The sequence below is a fragment of the Callorhinus ursinus genome, unplaced genomic scaffold (assembly GCF_003265705.2).
Source record: "Callorhinus ursinus isolate GAN/ISIS: 27379988/994484 unplaced genomic scaffold, GSC_fseal_2.0 scaffold68, whole genome shotgun sequence".
NCBI lineage: Eukaryota > Metazoa > Chordata > Mammalia > Carnivora > Otariidae > Callorhinus > Callorhinus ursinus.
The window spans coordinates 1,272,454-1,292,278 of record NW_027397130.1 but is presented as its reverse complement, the minus strand read 5'-3'; the positions used below and the strand labels follow the sequence as shown (position 1 = coordinate 1,292,278).

The window sequence follows — 19,825 nt, the reverse complement described above, 5'->3', positions numbered from 1 at the left end:
TAAAAAAAAAAAAAAAGAAAGTAGAAAAAAAAATTGAGTTGAAGCTGTGTTTGTGACCAGGGCTAGCGTCTCAGGGGTGTTTGTGTGTGGTAGAGGCCCTGTGCCCCGCATAGGTGCTCGGGACGCTGGCTGCCACTGTGGTGGCACATCACAGGTGCCAGTGGGGTGGCGCGGCACCCTTCCCGCAGTAGGATTCCAGGATGTGGGCAGGACGGCAAGACCGGGGTGAACGCAGTCCCTGAGAAACACCCATATGCTCCTGGGCCCACGGCCGAGCGTGGCACGAAAGCAGGAAGGTGGAAGTGCACCGTGGCTGGAGGGTTTGCCTTTCAAAACCAGGTTCATCGCTCACATGGAGGATGAAATCACCTCGGGCCTGTCAGAGTGTCCCGAGAGCTCACCAACCCGGCTCAGGCTGCCTTAACCATGAGATGTCACCAGGCCCAAATCTGAGAGGAGCCCCGCGCTGGGGGCCACCCCCAGAGACGGAGCCAGGTGCCTGTCTGCTCAGTGCGCACTGTGTTGAAGTTTTCTGAAGCGGGGGGCGGAGGGCAGCCGTCACGCGGGGTGCCAAGTTGTGTGAGATCCACAAGGACTGCACCCCTGGGGTGGAGGCCGCTCGCATCCGTGGCTGCGTGACCCTCCCACAGAGGAGCGCGTCCACAGGGTCGGGGGGTGGGCTGGAGCCCCCGTGGCCCTGCAGACTGTGCGAGAGCTTTGCTGAGGCATCATTTACGACCCCCACGTGAACACCCCCCCCCCGCAACAATGGGGCCAACTGGAAACCCCGCGGCTGAGGCCAGGCTGCCGCGCTACACGCCGGGAGAGCACAGATGTCTGGCGGTCCTTCACAGCCTAACTAGCCTCAACTGCCAGCTGAGATGGAGAAAGCCGCTTGCAGAAAACACAACCACACCCGGGTGTACAGGGCTTCTTAACCGACTGCAGCAAGCTGAACAGTAGCCCCACACAGACCTCTCCCTGTACCCTGGGAACATGCAAGCATGCCCGTTTTTCCAAAAAGGGTCTTTGCAGATGTAATTAGGGATCTCAAGATCATCCTGGATTTAGGGTGGGCCCTGAATCCAGCGACAGGTGTCCCGATAAGGAGAGAAAGCCACATGAAGACAGAGATGGGTTTAGTTTTGTGAGTCACAAGCCAAGTTACAGCGAGAAGTACCAGCAGCCACTAGAAGCCAGAAAAGAAGCAAGGAATGCATCCTCCCTCGGAGCCTCCAGGAGGAACCAACCCTGCTGACAACTTTCTATCAGTTTTTTGACCTCTGGAACTTTGAGCGTAAGTTTGGGTTGTTTTAAGCCAAGTGGCAATTTGTTACGGAGGCCCTAGGACACGAATACACCCTGTCCTCCCGCAAGCCCCCTCAGCTGAAATCAGGGTGAGCTTGCCAGGACCTCCTGCACTCTATCAGAGCCGCCCCCACTCTCGCCTACCTGCGGGACCCCTATGCCCTCCTCGGCCATGAACGTGCACTAAGCAGATGACCTAATGAAAACACCGTTCTCGTTCTGACTCCAGGCTCAGTTCTTTCCATGACAACGGCCTCATACAGTGGGGGTCACATCGTCAGCCTGTCAGAAACTCTACAGAGAGACCGAGTCTGTGGGGCTGTGCAGTCCAAACACCTGTGGGAAGGAAATACATCCCGGGATGGGAGCAGGTCGCCCAACCACCCTGCAAGCCTGTCGTCTTCTCCCAGCCCTGGGGATGATCTTTCATTCAGAGGCCAGCTGTCAGGAGTTTCTGTAACCGGGGTTCCTCAGTTTACCCGTCACGGCAACTCAGGCCAGGAGCCCATCCCCTAGGCTTGTGCTGGGTCATCCTGTCCCTGATGAGAACAGATCTCTGCAGGCCAAGAGGGCGGCTCTCCGGCCCCTCCACAGAGCCGGCCCGTCACGGTCTCCTCCCGCGGGTCAGCTGTCAGCTGTCAGTCCCCTGGGTGTCCTGGAGCCAGTGCAGCACCTCCGCCAGGCCGGTGCCCTTGTGAGCGCTGACTGCCACTGTGCTGATGCTCTGCTTGGCACAGGCAATGATGTCTGGGAGTCTGATCAAGGACTTCATCTCCTCCACGGTCATGTAACAGGGCATATCACTACAGTGGAAGAAGCGCCCTGTCAAGGTGGGCTACCACAAGCCATCCCAACCCCCACTGGACCCCCCCCCATGAACCACCCTCCCGGCTACGCTCCAGGGAGCTCCTCGTGGGGGGGAGCACCCCCACACTCCTCCAGGATGACAAACCCGTACATTTTATTAAAGAGTATCAAGACCGACGCTTCTGCTAGTCCTTCCGCAGAAAGGAGACCCAGGAGTTGCACGCAGGAAGCAGACAGCTGAGTGGGGTTAGCCGCATCCATCATGAACTAGGGAAGAAGAAAATGCAGACCAGTGCCACCTGTGAGGGAGACAGTCCTTCCCAGACCCCCTTCCTTGGATATCATGACCTGGCTCAGAACAGCACAGTGACTTTGAAACAAAGGACTTTGGGGTCAGCAGAAGTAAAGGGAAATGAGCTGCACGAGAGTGACCTGCTGTCACTTGTTTCCACCCACACGGGTCTCTGCTGGCATGGCCATCCGTGCTCCCAGGAAGGGTCCTGGGCCTTGGGGCACAGGCCTTGCTAGGATGGGACAAGGTACGGAGAAGTCAAGCGTAAGAACCCACGCGTGAGAACATCTCAGAAAGCAAGCACATTACTGGCAGAGAAGAAATACTTCTGTCGGGAGCCCCGCATGAGCTTTCACGTCAGCTCTGGAACAGGAGCACTAGGGATCAAGCTGGATTCTCAAAAGGAAGTCCCTGACTAGCCCAGGAACCCAAACTCCAGCCTCTACGGAGTGAGGTCCAGCACTACACGACCCTAAACAAGTTCATGGGACCATGACCTACCAGGAGAGAACGGCAATTTCCATAGTAGCTGGGCCAGATGGGGCCCATGCACCCCCCCAGCTCCCGGATGGTAATCTTTCTTGGGACCACGATGTCAGTAAGGTCAGTGCCCACCTGTGAAAAAACCAGGACGCATTAAGGACACAAGCTCTTCCCCACTGGGAGCTCCTGGAGAGGAACGTGCACCGTCCTTTACACCGATCTAAACCCCAATACGCCCGTTCTCAAGGGCTTAGACCCTAAAGCACAACGCTAAGCACAGAAGGCTAAAGTGGCTTCCAAAGGTCCACACCCTAACCCTCAGAGCTGGCTGTGGCCGCAGCTCCAACACCCATCAGTGGGATTCGCCTCTGGGGCGACCAGAGAAAGCTGGGTGAAGAGCGTGAGGGGCGGGCGGCTCGGGGCCCCTGTCACGCACCCACGGCCACCGCAGCTCTGTCCCAGGAGGCAGGCTCCTTCCCGTGACACCCCGCTCACCTCCCGAGGGTTGCATTCACACACGGACCCGCCGCACTCCAGCTTCCACTTAAAACAACCCAAAGCGCTTTGCAAACCGTAAAAGGTACCCGCTTCTGCTAAGCCTGCGGGAGAGGGGCGGCCTACCGTGGGCCGCGTCGGGGGAGGATCGCCCAGATCGCCCTTCCCGTCCCCAGAGCTCAGCTGTGCGGGCAGTCAAGGATCCCGAGGCGGGCGGAGAACGCGGGCGGCGGCCAGACCCGCCCGGCACGCCCGGCACACCCAGCACCCCGCCCCCGGGACCCCAGCCCCGCTCCCCCGGGAGCATCCCGACGCCCGCACCGGTCCCCTGCCCCCCCGCCCGGCGCGGAAGGATATTCAGCAATCTTTTCACCAACAGCGTCTTCCCGACGCCCGAGGCCCCCAGCAGGAGACACATCACGGCTCCCGACTCCACCCGGCACCCGTAGCTCGGCGCAAGTCCCGCCCTCCACCCCGCTCTCATTGGACAGGGTCACGTCCGAGCTGTTCATTGGTTCTCGGCGCTCACCGCCGCAAAATGTGCAGCCTGCAGCCCAATCGGCGCACAGAGTCTGGGACGAGTGGAAAAGCCCGCCTCCTCGCGGCTCGCGGCTCGCGGCTCGCGGCCCGGCCCGGCCCGGCCCGGCGACGCGCGCGTGCGCGAGCCCGAGGGAAAGGCGGAAGCGGAAGTCGGGGGCGCGCCGGTTCGCAGCGGAGAGCGCAGCGGCGTCGGGTCGGGGTCCGGGGTCGCCATGGGGCGCGGCAGCGGCACCTTCGAGCGTCTCCTAGGTAACGCGGCCCCCGCCCCTCGCGGCTGGCCAGCGTCCCGGGAGCGGAGCCGGGGGGCGGCCGCGGAGCGACCCGGGCCCGGGGGCCCGGGGTGTGGGTGGGCGCGCCGGCGGTGTGGGGACCTGGCAGTCCGGGGCGCTGGGCGCGGGCTCCGACCCGAGTGGGTGAGGGTCCGCGGAGGGGCAGGGCCCGCGCTCACGGCGACCGTGCTCGAGGCTCTGCTCCTGTGCCGGGGCGGGCAGGTCCCCAGGGAAAGGATCGGCCCCCGGAGCCACAAGCATCTGACTGAGCCACGAGTCCTGAGTCACGGAAACGGGTGACCTAGTCAAATAGACCCCCTCCCCCAAAAAAGCTCTAGGTTGCAGGGGAACTGAGGGTGCCCCAAACTCTGGGCTCCAAAGGGTGGAACCAGTAGTGTCCTCCCGGGGACCTGCCAGGCTCTTTGAGCGCTGCTTCCGGGGGAGGCAGGCCAGCCCTGTGTCCCCAACTGGGCTCCGGGAAGGCCCCGGGGGTTTAGGGAGGTGGTTTTTCTGTTTGTCAGAGGTGGATAGCTGATGCTTTCTGGGCTTTCTGGAGGCCACCAACTTTAGTAAAAGAAAGGTGGATGTTTATGGGCATGTCCTCCACCCCCAGTGCTACTGGGTGGGCTCTGTGTTTGGGGTGGGTGCTCGGGGTGCTCCAGTGGTCGGTTTGAGCCTGCCCTGCTTTTTCCTTGAATGTGGTTTTGGAGGAGACCTCATATGAGGCACCTTCCTTGTTCTGAGAACATGCATGCCGAGGGGTGGTTCAGCCCTCCAAAGATCAATCCGGAAGCTACTACCAGATCAGCACTATGCGTGGATACACCTTATTAGACCCCCCGTGTGTCTCCAGGGAGGAGAGCCGGCATGGCTGGGGGAGCAGAGCATATTGTGTGTGTGAGGCAGCTGTGACGTACAGAGAGCACGGGTGTTATTGGAAGAATGTTTCTTGGAGGTCGTTCCTGGCTTCATCCCACAGAACACTTAGAGCAGAAGACTGGAGTCCAGGCTGCTCTTCTCCAGCCTTGCCCCCGCTGAGATCTCATCGGACAGGTTAAACGTGGGGAAAACCAGGGACTCAGGGACGAGGTGGCAGAGTGTAGTGTGAAACCCCGCCTGGCTTGGCCCGGCAAGCTGTGTGACTTTGGCAGCGACCTCACTGCTCCGCTTCACCGTCTTTGTCGTAAAGACGACAGGAATAGGACGTTGCTCAGGAGGTGGTTTAAGAACTCGGTGATCACGTAAAGTGTCTGGATCGAGTGCGCAGCGGGTAGCTGCTGTTAGTATTTTCTAAACTGTTTGCCTTTCTGGAAAGGATAGTACTCTCATGATTATTGGGCATCAAGAGGATTTTCATGGGGTTTTCCGTTCAATCCAAATGTTTTAAATGGGAATGTTGCTGAGCTGTGGGGCCAACCAGGGAATCACAGAGGACGGGCCCCAGTAATGGTGTGTTTTTGCCGTAGACAAAGCAACCAGCCAGCTTCTGCTGGAGACCGACTGGGAGTCCATCCTGCAGATCTGTGACCTCATCCGTCAGGGGGACACACAGTAAGTGAGGAGGGTCTGTGCCTGCTCAGAAGCAGGGGGGTGGCAGCATGGCACTCCCGGCTTCCTTGGTGCCCACTGATGCTCTAGGATCCCGCGGTATCCTGCCCTGATGGACGTCGACCACATTAGGCCTTAGGGGGAGAACTGAGCGGTCCTCACGCCGGGGTTTTGGGGATCTGGGGACAGGGAAAGTGTTCCTCTGCACTGCTCGGAGGTACTTAACATCTGCTTGGGGATTTTGAAGACCAGAGGGTGGCAGAGGTTTTCTCAGCTTCGCTTTTAATGTAATGTTTTTTTTTTCTCTTTTACCAATATTTCTTTTTTCAGAGCCAAATATGCCGTGAGTGCCATCAAAAAGAAAGTCAACGACAAGAATCCTCACGTGGCATTGTACGCCCTGGAGGTAACTAGATCCCTGCACTCTGGCCACCTCAAGGGTCGCTGCCCCAGTGTCCAGATGGCAGAGACAGCGTGACCCTGGGGCCTTGCCCACCTGCCTGGGGTGTGAGGGCAGGTAGGAGCAGCCCTGATGGAGGGCAGTGCCTCAGCTGCCCCACCTGAAGCTACAGACTCAGGGCCCTGAGGTTGACTCTGGTCTCTGTCCCTGGTGGTAAGAAATGGAGTTAGAAGAAGAAGGAGCACGTACAGCGCTGGTTGCATCCTGACTTAGAGCTGCCACGGGGACTCTCCTGATGGGCTAGGTTGCCCGAGGGGCCTGTCCAAGGCAGGTTAGCCCTGGCCAAACCAGGGGCTCAAGACTTCCCTTCCTTGGGTCCTGCAGGTCATGGAGTCTGTGGTGAAGAACTGCGGCCAGACTGTCCACGATGAGGTGGCCAACAAGCAGACCATGGAGGAGCTGAAGGAGCTGCTGAAGGTGGGCCCTTGGGGGGAGGCAGTGAGGCCCAGACAGTGGGGAGGGCACAGTTACCCCGAGGCTGTGCCTGTGCCTTTTTGGGGCTCTGCTGGCCCCAGAGGCAGTGGCAGGACCAGGCAGAACGAGCACAGGAAGGTGGGTGTTGGTGGTCCCCGAACCTCCCGAATCCCAGCTCGATGACGTCGGGGCTTTACCAGAAGCAAACCGGAGTGCTGTGCTGGGGACGCAGAGGAGACCCTGCTCTTCTCGGGGGGTCAGGGAAGGCTTCCCAGGGGCAGGGCTTGGAGTCTCACCAGGTTGTGGAGAAGGAGGGGGAGGAGCTGTGCGTGTGCGAGTGGCTGTGAGCAGAGGGTGTGGGCAGAGGCCTGGGGGGAGCCCCGAAGGGCGGCTGGGTGGGTCCCACATGCAGAGCCAGGATTCTGAGCCGGGAGATGTGTGAGTCTGACATGTTTATGGAGGGAGGTTGGGGGAACACGGCACAGCAGGGACACCTTGGGGAGTGGGTTTCACACCCTCCTTTTGTAGAGGGGGGCCAGTCCTCCAGAGCCCCGAGAAATAATGCTGCACAGGCCACCGTCCACGGCCCCACAGGCTGGCGCTGCCCACCTGCAGGGATTGTGATGTGGGTGGTGACACCAGCAGGTTGTGTGATGCAGAGAGGGTGGTACGGGGTGCACCCGTCCCACAGGGGTGAGGCAACCGGGGTGGTGGCCGAGGAGCGGAGCCCCAGACACTGTCTCTGCTACATTGGGGGGCGGGGCCACAGCTTCCTGGCCTGTGTGGGTGTCCGTGGCCTCACATGGCTGAGAGCCCCCCTGGGACCCGAGCTGGGCCCTGACTGGGGACCCTGCATCCAGGCTGAAAGAGCAGAGGAGTCAGATCCTTCACTTCTCATATCCAGCGATTGTGTCCTGTTTGTGCTGCATGTGGTCTAAGCCAGTTAGTCCCCCCTTGGAGAGAGAGGGTCACGATAGGACACGGATTACAGGAAAGAACCAGAAGCCTAGTGGGTGAGTCTAGTTGGCATCTCCACAGGGTAGCTTTCTCATCCTGCTGTCTTCCTGAGCATCCCCAGGAAAGCTCTAGGAATGTGACTGACGATGCTCTAAGCTGGCAGAAGTGGTGGCTCTGCATGTGGGGCAGCTCCTGGAGCGGCCGCCCCCTCGCCCCCCTGCCCCCGCCCACCGAGGCTGGCCGTGACCAGAGGAAAGGCGGCCAGCTGCACATCTGCTCCCTCAGCGTGGGTCTGGTGGGCACTACCTGATAGATCCTGGCATTTGCCAGAGCCACACCGGCTTACAGACTCAGGGGCCCCTGACACTGACTAAGCTCCTGGGGGCAGGGAAGGAAGAAGCAGGTGGTTATAGGGTAGTGGGCCTGGGGAACCGGGCTTCGGGGCTTCCCCAGTTTTTCCCAAGGCATTAAAGAAAAGTCAGGCCCTGAGTGGGCACACCGCTGTGACAAGTTTGTCCTCGGGGACCGGGCTTCATGGAGGAGGGCTGCGCCTGGGTAATGGGTCCATGCGTGGCCCCGGTGCCCCACGTGGGGGGCCCTCCCTGCCTCTGCCTGCCCCACGTGCTCAGAGTGCTGCGGTCTTCCTGCGGCTTCCTCATGCTGAGACATCTCTGGCCTTCATGTCTCCCGTTCTCCTTCTTCCTCCTTTCTGTGCAGAGGCAGGTGGAAGTAAACGTCCGAAACAAGATTCTGTATCTGATCCAGGCCTGGGCTCACGCCTTCCGGAACGAGCCCAAGTACAAGGTGGTCCAGGACACGTACCAGATCATGAAGGTGGAAGGTGCGTTGGGCAGGGGCTGTGTGTGCGCGCTGTGCGGGGCAGGGGGATAGCACCGTACTGCATGACCGGCGGCAGTGGGAGCCTGCTCAGGGCCCGGGAGCCGCTGCCTTTCCCGACCTCACGCCCAGTCAGGGCAGGACAGGGGCATGTGGTGGAGAACACACACGTGAAAAGCCTGAGCAGAGGAGCTAAGTCTGGAGTGTTGGGTCCTCGGAAGGAAGTAAAACCAGGGGACCTCGCCTCCTGGGGGCTGATTTAGCACGAGGGGTGGGAGGAGGCCTGGAGAGCAGGCAGCCCGTGTGCCAGACCTGAACGTGTAAACAAGCCAGCATCCTGTGGAGGACTTTGTTCCGAGGCCCCGGGGCCGTCACAGACCAGGGACAAGGCACAGGAGGGGCCAGCCTGCCAGAGTGGCTCAGCGGGAGCTAGGGTACCCCGAGGACGGCGGGAAATCCTGGGAGGGCTGCAGCAGGGCTGTGACAGCGGGGGGACCTTTTCAAGGCTTCCTCTGTGCTCCTAGCTGCTACAGCGGCCACACAGATCTGCTGGGGCTTGGCGAGGACAGTGGACTCAGACTGTAGTGCTCACACTGGGCAGTTGTGGGGGTGCTGGGTCAACCCCCACCTGTGCGGAGGCCCTGAAATGAGGTGTGGAGCAGGGGTGGCGTCTGGTGGCTACGGGTGGGTCCGACCCCGTGGAGACTGTGGTGAAGGTTCTGTCCATGTCGGTGAGCTGGCCTCAGGCCCTCAATCCTGGACGTTGGACGTGGGATGGCGGGTGTATGTTCGCACTTTCCTGGGGAGACAGCCTGAAGCTTCATGGAATCCTCAAGGGACCCGTGTCTCCAAAAAGCGTGGGAAGCTGTTTTAAGAGTCCTGAGAGGTACAGTTGGCTGGGGTGTGGGGCCAGGAGCCGGACAGCAGGTCCAGGGAAGATCTGTGAGGCCTCGATGTGGTGCGAATGAGGCCTGGCCCCATGCTCTGGGATGGGGCGGCCAGCTCACGCATCCGGACGCCTTCGCCTGGTGCCGGGTCACTGCGCTTGCTGCCCAGGGGCTCTGGGCCTCCTTTTGAGGGTGTGCTTGGGGAGGTGGCTGCCCAGAGCTAGGACGTGGCTTCTGAAGGTCTCGGGGCAGACTGGGCAAGGACAGCTGAGGCTGTCAGGGCCCCGCATACCAGTGTGGCACCAGTAGTGACCATGGTCTCTTTTCTCCAGGACACGTCTTCCCGGAGTTCAAGGAGAGTGATGCCATGTTTGCCGCAGAGAGAGTGAGTTCGGGGGGTGCGGCCCATCTAGGGTTTTGGTGGCTTTTTTTTTTTTTTTTTTTTTTAAGTTTATCTAAGTAATCTGTACAGCCAACATGGGGCTCAAACTCACGACCCCGAGTTCGAGAGCCACAGGCTCTTCCAACCGAGCCGGCCGGGCGCCCCGGGAGTTCGGCTGATTTGAGGAAGCAGAAGGGAAGTCCCAGGGTCCCAGCTTGTAGGGAACATCGGTGGGTGAGCTGCCATTTTGTCTCAAAAACAACATGTGTGGGATGTGCAGCCATGCCTCCGGGGTCTCAATTTGGAACGCAGCTCAAGGTCCCTTTGTGCTGTGGCTGACGGGTTTGTGTAGTTAAGACAAATACCGACCCCGAGCTGCAGGGGGTCAGAAAGGAGAGTCTGTTTGGGGTGGGCTCCTGCCTCGCATCTATAGACTGGGACCTCAGCCCCTGAGCCCACACTGGGGTCTTGTCCCCTTCGTGGGAAACAGGGATCTTGGCCGGGAAGGTGGGGGCCGTGTGATCCTGACTCTTCCTGCCCCCCAGGCCCCCGACTGGGTGGATGCTGAGGAGTGCCACCGCTGCAGAGTGCAGTTTGGGGTGGTGACACGCAAGGTGAGTGTACCTGCCACAGGGCTGACTCCACCCCACCCCCGGCTGTCCCCAGGAGGCCACTGAACCCACTCAGGATCCTTTTTCTCTTGGCTGTGGCCTCATGGTGCAAGGAGCAGTTCCAGCTCCCAGCTCCGTGGTGAGCGGGGTCATCAAGGGGTCCCAAGCCCGGTGGTCTGTGCCGTCCGACGAAGCTTGGGCGCGGCTGTGCCCCCCTGGGGACAGGAATGCTGCAGGCTTGGGGCTGTGGGAGGCTCGGGTGTGTGTTGCCTGGGCCCACAGCCCCCTGGCTGCCTCTCGAGGCTACCAGCCTGTGCGCTCCGGCCCTCGAGCCACTGTGTCTCTCCCTCCGGAAGCACAGACCACGATGGTGGAGGCTGAGGCCAGGGCTTCTGAGCAGACTCACTGGACCACTGTCAGCACAACCTTTTCTCTCCCAGCAACTCATGTGTGATTCTTAGGAACTTTTCTTTTTAATTTGAGTTTTTTCCCCCCAAACGGTGGTTGCAGTTGAGAACCTGGAAACGTGCCATTTCCCTAGGGTCTTTGTGGCCTCCCAGGCCTGCCCTCTGCTCACCCTGGGAGGCCCGGCCTGGCGCCCTCTGCAGCGGGCAGTAGTGGGCAGGGTGGGCGCAAGGGGTCAGCGGCCCAGCACCAGGCCACACCCTGACCCGCTCCATGTCACAGCACCACTGCCGGGCGTGTGGTCAGATTTTCTGCGGCAAGTGCTCCTCCAAGTACTCCACCATCCCCAAGTTTGGCATCGAGAAGGAGGTGCGCGTGTGCGAGCCCTGCTATGAGCAGCTGAACAAGTGAGTTCCCTGCTGGGTGCCCTGGGGGCCCGGGTGTGCTCCCTGAAGCGGGGCTGCTTCTCCTGGCCGTCCAGGAGCAGGACTGGGACCTGCCAGCCAGTTGCTTGGGTTTGTTCTTTGGTTTGTCTACTTTTTAACTTGGAAGTAAAACTTAGAGAAAAGATGCAGGTGTGGGAAGCAGAGCCTGCAGGGTGCGGCCTCCTCCCAGGTCCCTCGGTGTTGACACGGCCTTGTGGGCGATTGGGCTCAAGCGCGTGGCCTCCCTTCCCCGTCCGCACTGGTGTTCCCGCATGTCTTGTTCATTCCGAAGCTCTGAGAGTGAGCTGCAGGTACCCTGTCCCCGAACCGCCCCCGTGTGCGTTTCCCAAGAAGTGTGTCCTCCTGAGAGCACAGCAGAGCCGTCCGCCCAGGACACGTGACGTCCGCTCCGGCGAGTCCTGGTCACGTCTTGCGGCAGTGGTGCCCCCGTCAGACCCGCCCAGGCCCCCAGCACAGGGCAGGTGGCTGTCACACGTCCTGCACTCCGTGACCCAGATCTCCGTGCAGCCTCTTTGTCCCGACATGGGCGGTTCTCAAGGGCCTGGGCTGGTGTGGTGCCCCCCTTGGTTCGGGTCTGAGGCCTTGTGGTTCGTCAGGTTGTGTGATTCCCGGGATGAGGCTGTCCCGCTCCGTGCGGCCGCTTTGGGGGCCCGTGCTGTCCGGCTCCCAGTGTCAGCAGTGGGAGCTCATCCGTCCGTTAGGTGGTGCCTCCAGGCCGCTCCCCTGGAAAGTTCCTTTCCCGTGTTCGAACCTCATTTCCAGGAGAGGGGGCTGGGGCTTAGGCCAGGTGACCTGCCTGGGGTCCCGCGTCCCAGAGGTGACAGAGCTGGTCCGAGGGGCCAGTTTTTCTCCAGAGTGTGGCCTGTGGCACCACTGTCGTCATTCCGTGGGGATGCTGGGGGCCGGGGGATGGTGCTCAGCCACCCAGTGTCCTCTCGCCTCCAGGAAAGCAGAAGGAAAGGCGTCGTCCACAACGGAGCTGCCCCCGGAGTACCTGACCAGCCCCCTGTCACAGCAATCCCAGGTACTCGCCCCGGGTCCCTGGGGGTGCCTCGTCCCCAGGCCCTGCTCACAGCCTTTCTGTTCCTAGTTGCCCCCCAAGCGGGATGAGACGGCCCTGCAGGAGGAGGAGGACCTGCAGCTGGCCCTGGCTCTGTCACAGTCAGAAGCCGAGGAGAAGGAGAGGATGGTGAGCTGGAGGGGGGCTCCCCCGGTGCAGGGGCACTGGGCTTGGGGGGTGCCCCTAGATGTTTGGGGAGGGCAGAGGGGTGTGGTAGGTCGGCCCACCTGCACTGGGACCCTTGCTGCCTCTCCCGCAGAGACAGAAGTCAGCGTATGCTGCTGCCACGTACCCCAAGGCAGAGCCCGCGCCCGTGGCCTCGTCGGCGCCCCCGGCCGGCAGCCTGTACTCCTCGCCTGTGGTGAGCACCCTCCCAGGCTGGGCCGTGCTTCGCTGTGGGAGGGTGGGAGGGCTGCCCCAGAAGGGATGGCCTGATGAAGCTGATGAAGGTCAAAGTCCAGCCTGATCCTCCCCAGCCCTCCGCTCCAGGTCGGGGTCCTCTGTCGGGGAAGATGACGCTGGGAAGGTTGGAGACCTCCCCAGAGTGAGAGGAGGTGGGCAGACCCTGGGCTCGAAGGTAGCCTGCCTTTTTCTGGCCTTGGCCCTCTCTGTAAATAAGGTGGTGGGTGGCAGGTGAGACAGAAAGTTTAGGAAATCATGGCGAGCTCTGCGGTGCTCTGGGTGGGGCTGGGTGGCTGAGGGCCTAAGAACAGTCCACCGTTGGGACCAGCGGTGTGGTTGCTAGGAAGGCTGGCGGGATACTGCCCTGCGCCTTGTTCAGTCACAGAGCCCCGGGGACCCCTTGGGCAGACCGGCCAGTGCCTGGGGTCCACTGTCACCATGGTGGCGTCCCAGCCTCCCGAGCGACGGCCTGGGAGGAGCTGGGCACGTGTTTGAGCCCATGGGTCACTGCTGCTCTGGTCTGTGTCTCCCCAGACTTCGTCGGCGCCGCTGGCAGAGGACATCGACCCCGAGGTGAGGGTGCCCCCACGTGCAGTGCTTTTCCTTGCTGCTCCCTGGCCCTTGCGAGTGACCCTTGTTGTGTGCACAGCTCGCCCGGTACCTCAACCGGAACTATTGGGAGAAAAAGCAGGAGGAGGCCCGCAAGAGCCCTACCCCGTCCGCACCCGCGCCCCTGACGGAGCCGGCCGCCCCGCCCGTGGAGGGGCATGCAGTCCCCGCCAACGCGCTGGAGGTGCACTGCTCTTAGCACTCCTGTGGCCCACAGGCCTGTTGGAGGTGGGGGGGCCTGGGATAGGCCGGATGACTCCCTCACCCTCTCTCTCCTCTTCCAGTCTCCCCTCCCGGAGACAGACTCTCAGCCCATAGCTCCCTCCGGCGGCCCCTTCGGCGAGGTAAGCTGTGGTTCCCTCACGGGCCCCACACAGGCAGCTCTCCTGATGGGGCTGAGCCCTGCCCACAGCGACCTCCCAGGGGCAAGCCATTCCAGCCCAGAACTCTCGATGGAACATCTCTGGGTTGGCTGGCTGTGGTCCAGAACTTGGCCACTTGCTGCCTAGAATGGATTGGAATATCCTAGGGCATAGCCCAGAATCACCTGGATGAGTCCTTGTTCTGTCCTGGGGCTTCTGGGTTCTGTTGGTCATTGGACCGAGAGACTGAGGCCTCTTTCAGGGAGGCAGGTCCCCTACAGGGTAGGGGCAGAGGGGCTGCGAGCCAGGCCGCCCGAGCTCCAGCCAGCTCTGTCCTGGCCAGCACCACACCCACGTGCAAGAGTTAAGCCTCCTCGGGCCTCAGTGTTAGCATTTGTCAGAGGGAGTGCTAAGGGTGCCCCCTCATAGCACCACTGGGAGGATCGAGTCCTGCACAGCAAGCTGAGAGCTCAGGGCCTGGAGTGCTCCGCAAGAGCCCCCACCTGTCCCCAGCAGCAGTACCAGAACGGGGAGTCGGAGGAGAACCACGCGCAGTTCCTGAAGGCCCTGCAGAATGCCGTCACCACCTTCGTCAACCGCATGAAGAGCAACCACGTGCGGGGCCGCAGTATCACCAATGACTCGGCAGTGCTGTCCCTCTTCCAGTCCATCAACAGCATGCACCCCCAGCTGCTGGAACTGCTCAACCAACTGGACGAGCGCAGGCGTAGGTGCCGCAGGGCACGGGGGGGCCCCTCGGCGTGGTGTCGTGTGAGCGCTGTGTGCTGGCTGCTCGCTGTGGGCATGCAGAAGGTCCTCGGGTGGGACTACCCCGAAGGCAGCAGCTTCTCGAGAGTCCCTCTCTGGGCCGCGGGCAACACGGGGGGTGGTCCCTGCGATGAGAAATGTCCCACTAAGCATAGGACCATCAGCTCCAGGAAGAATCCCACCCCCAGCCCTGACCCTGGGAGCCCAGATGCCAGCCGTGCCCTGCGGACAGGCACTTGGCTGGGTCAAGGCAGGCCTGGTGGCCAGAGCCCGGCACTGGGCAGCCAGTGCTTCCCTCCCACGCCACGCACTCCTGGCGCTGCCCTCTCCGCACAGTATACTACGAGGGGCTGCAGGACAAGTTGGCGCAGATCCGCGATGCCCGGGGGGCGCTCAGCGCCCTGCGGGAGGAGCACCGGGAGAAGCTTCGCCGGGCAGCTGAGGAAGCCGAGCGCCAGCGCCAGATCCAGCTGGCCCAGAAGCTGGAGATCATGCGGCAGAAAAAGCAGGTGTGGTGGCCGGCCCCACCTGGGGGGTGCCGACGTCGTGGACAGCCCTGATGGTGCCTTGTGCCCACAGGAGTACCTGGAGGTGCAGCGGCAGCTGGCCATCCAGCGCCTGCAGGAGCAGGAGAAAGAGCGGCAGCTGCGCCTGGAGCAGCAGAAGCAGACCATCCAGATGCGCGCCCAGATGCCCGCCTTCTCCCTGCCCTATGCCCAGGCACGCACCCACCCCGGGCCCACCCCTCGCCAGGGGCTGCAGCCACCGAGGACTGCCCTGACCGCCGTCTCTCTTTGTCCCCAGCTCCAGGCCATGCCCGCGGCCGGGGGCGTGCTGTACCAGCCCTCAGGCCCAACAAGCTTCCCGGGCACCTTCAGCCCCGCAGGCTCAGTGGAGGGCTCCCCCATGCACACGGTGTACATGAGCCAGCCGGCCCCCGCCACCAGCAGCCCCTACCCCAGCATGCCTGGGGCCGGAGCAGGTAATGGGGCGGGCGCAGGTGCCCACCAAGATGAGCTCCAGACTGCTACTTTTTCCTTCGTTTTTGTTTTGCTGTAATTTCAGTTCTACAGAAAAGTTAAATAGTACAAAGGGTTTTCTAGATTTCCCAAACAATATTTCATTACATTTGCACTCTCTATCCGTACATGCAGGCGTGCGCACATACACGTGGACTTTTTTCCCTGAATCTTTTTATTTATTTATTTTTTAAGATTTTATTTGACAGAGAGAGGGAGAGAGGGAACACAAGCAGGGGGAGTGGGAGAGGGAGAAGCAGGCTTCCCGCTGAGCAGGGAGCCCGATGCGGGGCTCGATCCCAGGGCCCTGGGATCATGACCTGAGCTGAAGGCAGACGCCCAATGACTCAGCTCCCCAGGCGCCCTCCCTGAACCTTTTTAGAGCGGGTGGCGGGTATGATGCTCTTTGCTGCTAGCGCGGTCACAGCATGTGACCTCACCGATGGCCGGGTTCAGCTCTCCCACACAGTCTCAGTAACACCCCTTGTGCAGACAGGAAACCCCATGGCTGTTGTCTTTAACTGTTTGGCTGCTTTTCATCTTTGATCTAGAATGTTCTTTCTTTGCTTTTGTGTTCATAACCCTGACTCCTCAAAGAGCACTGGCCTGCTATCTTGCAGACCAGCCCTCGCTGGGTCGTGGTTGGTCTTTGTGGCTGGGTTTTGACCGTGCATCCTGGTCGCTGGAGTGCTCAGCAGGCAGGCACAGCCGGCTGCTGGCCCGAGGCGCGCAGGCGGCCTCTCGGGGTTCCTGCAAGGGCCTGGCTGTCCCGTGGCAGTCAGCAACCATTCAGTGGGGACGAGACTTGCACACATCCTTGCTCCTCCCAAGTTGTCACCCACTGGCTTCAGAGCCTTCTCCTCCGTGTGTGAGGTTGTCATAACGTTTGTCACCCAGTGACTTTATCATCTCGTTCGTCTTGTTGGTCAGTTGTCTTTCCACTGTAAGGAGACACTTCTTTACTCTTTCGTCGTTTACATCCACGTGGACCCATTTTATTCAGATTTCACAATTGGTTTCACGGCTCAGATGGTCCCAGGTGTGGCCAGCTCCGGGGCCATCTACCCCCATTCTGTGTTCACATTGTCGCTGCTCAGCCCTGGAGGCAGCCCCTCTCCAGGGAGCCGCTGGTCCTGGGAGTGGGGGGTTGTTCAGCATCTGGGGCCCGCCGCGCATGCACAAGCCTCGTCTGCGGACGGCAGACCTGGGTTCAGTGATACGGCACGGGGCTTCCTCCCCTCTCCATGCCTGTATTCTCCCCACATGGGCTGCTCTGTTCGTTCCTGGAGTACACGGAAAGTGGTTTCAGGAACGCCAGCCCGAGCCCCTGGGGAGAGGTCCTCCTGACTGGGCTCACTAGGTCTGGTAGTCCTCTGTCTTCAGTCCCTGAGTTTCAGAAGGTGCAAGAGCTCGTTTCCCCCACCCCTCCCGTGCCGGCCTCTTACACCCCGTCGATAGTTTGGTTCATTTCTTCTGATTGCATTCAGCACTAGAGCTCCTCTCCTATCCTTGTTGGGTTTTTTTCCTTTTGTGAGAATGTGAAATGTGAACTTGGTTCCAGAAGTCACCCTGCAGGGTAGTGAGCTTGCTCCTCTCCCTCCATAGATCCCAGCATGGTGAGCGCCTACATGTACCCAGCGGGGGCCACCGGGGCGCAGGCAGCCCCCCAAGGCCCCACCGGGCCCACCGCCAGCCCAGCCTACTCGTCCTACCAGCCTACTCCGACACAGGGTTATCAGGTAGGCGGGCAGGGTTGGCTCCCCTCCCCAGCGAGGGCCCGCAGCCCTTCTCCCATCACACGCTTCCCTCCACAGAACGTGGCCTCCCAGGCCCCCCAGAGCCTCCCGGCCATGTCCCAGCCTCCACAGTCCGGCGCCATGGGCTACATGGGGACTCAGTCGGTGTCCATGGGTTACCAGCCTTACAGCATGCAGGTGAGACACCGCGTGGGGTGTCCACATGGAAAAGAGGCTGGGGGAGCGCTGGGCAGGCCCCGCCCCTTCCTGCCCATCCCCCCTTCCCCACTGGGAGGCTCTCCTAGCTGGTGGGCATTTGATTTTCCAAGTCAGAAACACCCCCCTTTATTGGCATACAGGGCTCCTTCACGTGGGGTTCGCTTCTTTTCACAGAGTCTCATGAGCACCCTCCCCAGCCAGGACGCACCTCTGCCACCCCCCCAGCAGCCCTACATCGCAGGGCAGCAGCCTGTGTACCAGCAGGTGAGCTCCTCCCAAGGCTGCCGGCAGCTCAGCTCGAGGACGATGGTGGGGCTGTCCTGGGAGGAGGAGACCGTGCAGGCCAGGACTGCTTCCCAGCCGGCACACACGCAGCAATGCACACAGATGTCCAGACCACACACGTGCTCAACCCCGTGGACACTGGTCGGGAACTCCTGGGGTCTCCGCTGGGGCAGGATGAGAACAGGGAACCCACAACAAGCTGGGAGGACGGAGGCCTGGCGTGGACTGGGCTTTGCCAGGACTGAGCCCTGGGGCTGAGACCAGGGTGGAGCGTTCTATAGAGAGAAGCCACTGGGGGAGGGTGGGAAGGCCAGGGTCTGGGGAAGGAGGACTGATGGTTCCTGTGCCTTACCCCCAGATGGCGCCCTCCGGGGGACCCCCCCAACAGCCACCCCCCGTGGCCCAGCCGCCACCTGCACAGGGCCTTCCGGCGCAGGGCAGTGAAGCCCAGCTCATCTCGTTTGACTGACCGCGGCCGGGAGCGCACCAGCCAGAACAACACTACGGTTCTCTGAACCACCGCCTCCGTCTCTAACTAGCGTCGTATTCCTGCCTCGCTCTCCTCTTACAGCCATGTAGTGTCCCTGCTGCGTGCAGGGGGTGGCCCTTCACCCTGGCCCCCGCCCTCTGTCCTCTCCCGCTGACTCCTCGTGCCCCCGGGCCACACCCTCCTCCCCATCTCCCTGAGTTGGTCTCGGACTTCTTTCCCCAGGGCTGGGCCTCGGAGGGTGGGAGGGAGGGATCCTCTCCGAGAGGGAGCCCTCAAGCCCCGTGTGTCAGGTCCTGTGAGGGCTGGCTGGAGCGGGGTCCCTCTTCCTGTGCAGCCTGGGCCTCCCCCCATCTGCACCCGGGAGACCGCACGGCCTGTGGTCTGACTCGTGTGCGTGCTTCCCAGAGCCCTCTGGCGTGGCCCCCTGCGGTCAGCATGCACTCCTGGCCCTCACGGGAGGGTGGGGGCTTGTCTCCAGCTTCTCTGCTTCTGAGCTGCCATCTCATCCAGTGCCCCGAGTAGACGGAGCGGAACACTGATAATAAAATGTCTTTCAACAAGTATCCGAGTGTCTCTACAGAAGGAAGGTGGTGGGCAGCTGGTGCAGCTCTGGACAGGGGCGAGTAGGCACATGCCTGTGGGCCAGCCTGTCCCAAGCCAAGCCTGGTTCCACGGTCAGTGTCGAGGGGTGGGCACTGCTCCGGCAGCAGCTGCAGATCTGATCCTCCCCTGAGACAGCGCCACGGAGCTGTGCCCTTGGGGAGCCCCGCAGCAGGCCTCCCCGTCCAGCCCTGCTCTGCCCTGACTCCTCAAAGACTCGCAGCGCCCAAGGAGGAGTGTGGCTCTACACCAGTCAGAGTTGTAGTCTGGAAGAAAGTACCTTAGCCCTCGTACCCAGAGTTCAGAGCATTCCACACCCTTTAAATATCTCGTAGGTGATCCCAGCTAATGCTGGATCTCTTCTGTGAAGAGATGGACTAGTTTACTAGGCAGAGAGGCTGAGCCCGGCCGAAGGCAGGGCCAGGACAGCAGGAGGTTGCCGGGCAGAGGACGGCTCGCCTTCTTGATTTGATGTAACAAGCGCTGCTCCGTGCCTGGCTCTTAGAAAACCAGCTGGGACCCAGGAGCCTCAGGGCAGATGTCAGAGGGGCCGCGGAGGCGCCCACGTGCACAACGTTTGGGAGCTGGACGGAGAGGCAGGCAGGACTTCAGAGCACTCAGGCAGCTGGACAGAGCCCGGGCTTACAAATTCTCTTCTCCCAGGCGAAACGCTAGCCCTCCCGCCCACGACCCCATCACTCGACCCTTCCAGGCTCAATCACAACCCTCAGCCGCGCTGTCAGCGGAGAATCCCGAGTTCAACCGCGCAGACGCGCGGGCCCAGGACGCGGCCTCGCTCCCGGGGCGGCACGGACCGACAGAAAACGTGCTCCCGCGCTGGCGCGAGAGGCAACCCTTCAGCGGGAGGAGGGAACCGAGGAGACGGCTGCCCAGAGGGCAGCGGGAGCTCTCGGCGCCGGGTGACCTCGGGCTGCGGGCGGCCGGGGAGGGCGTCCCGAGCCGAAACCCCCGTCAGCCGGCGCGAGGCTTCGACAGGTGTCGGGGAGTGGGGGTCACTGCACTGTCCTCCCCGGTGGACTACTCGCCGGCCGGGACCGCCTCCCCGAGCCTCGGCCTTCTCCGGCCTTCGTTCGCCTAGCGAGGACGGGGCCCCAGGCCCGCGACCCCGACTCC

At 61.7% G+C, this 19,825-nt stretch overlaps 2 protein-coding genes across 8 annotated transcripts; one reads left to right on the top strand and one right to left on the bottom strand.

Moving 5' to 3' along the window:
- Window positions 1–1,519: 1,519 nt before the first annotated feature.
- Window positions 1,520–3,831, bottom strand: ARL16 (ARF like GTPase 16). Of its 3 annotated transcripts, none has more exons than XM_025859997.2 (5): window positions 3,743–3,828; window positions 3,386–3,570; window positions 2,909–3,022; window positions 2,267–2,382; window positions 1,520–2,111 (listed from the first exon to the last, which is right to left on the bottom strand). In XM_025859997.2, exons 1-5 carry the CDS (start codon window positions 3,801–3,803, stop codon window positions 1,940–1,942), a joined length of 648 nt encoding a protein of 215 aa, XP_025715782.1. In that variant the 5' UTR covers window positions 3,804–3,828; the 3' UTR covers window positions 1,520–1,939. The 3 variants fall into 3 exon arrangements, with proteins under 3 accessions (XP_025715782.1, XP_025715783.1, XP_025715784.1); XM_025859998.2 differs by having other exon boundaries at window positions 3,512–3,570; XM_025859999.2 differs by lacking the exon at window positions 3,386–3,570 and having other exon boundaries at window positions 3,763–3,831.
- Window positions 3,832–4,015: 184 nt separating this feature from the next.
- On the top strand, window positions 4,016–18,654 carry HGS (hepatocyte growth factor-regulated tyrosine kinase substrate). 5 transcript variants are annotated; one of them, XM_025859787.2, is made up of 22 exons: window positions 4,016–4,174; window positions 5,661–5,745; window positions 6,073–6,148; window positions 6,527–6,619; window positions 8,291–8,414; window positions 9,630–9,682; window positions 10,225–10,293; window positions 10,978–11,102; window positions 12,087–12,165; window positions 12,232–12,330; window positions 12,461–12,562; window positions 13,138–13,176; window positions 13,253–13,396; window positions 13,497–13,556; window positions 14,094–14,301; window positions 14,679–14,851; window positions 14,922–15,062; window positions 15,147–15,324; window positions 16,967–17,100; window positions 17,176–17,295; window positions 17,491–17,580; window positions 17,960–18,654. In XM_025859787.2, exons 1-22 carry the CDS (start codon window positions 4,138–4,140, stop codon window positions 18,068–18,070), a joined length of 2,340 nt encoding a protein of 779 aa, XP_025715572.1. In that variant the 5' UTR covers window positions 4,016–4,137; the 3' UTR covers window positions 18,071–18,654. The 5 variants fall into 5 exon arrangements, with proteins under 5 accessions (XP_025715572.1, XP_025715571.1, XP_073742168.1 ...); XM_025859786.2 differs by having other exon boundaries at window positions 14,091–14,301; XM_025859788.2 differs by lacking the exon at window positions 4,016–4,174 and adding an exon at window positions 4,351–4,490 and having other exon boundaries at window positions 14,091–14,301.
- Window positions 18,655–19,825: the final 1,171 nt, after the last annotated feature.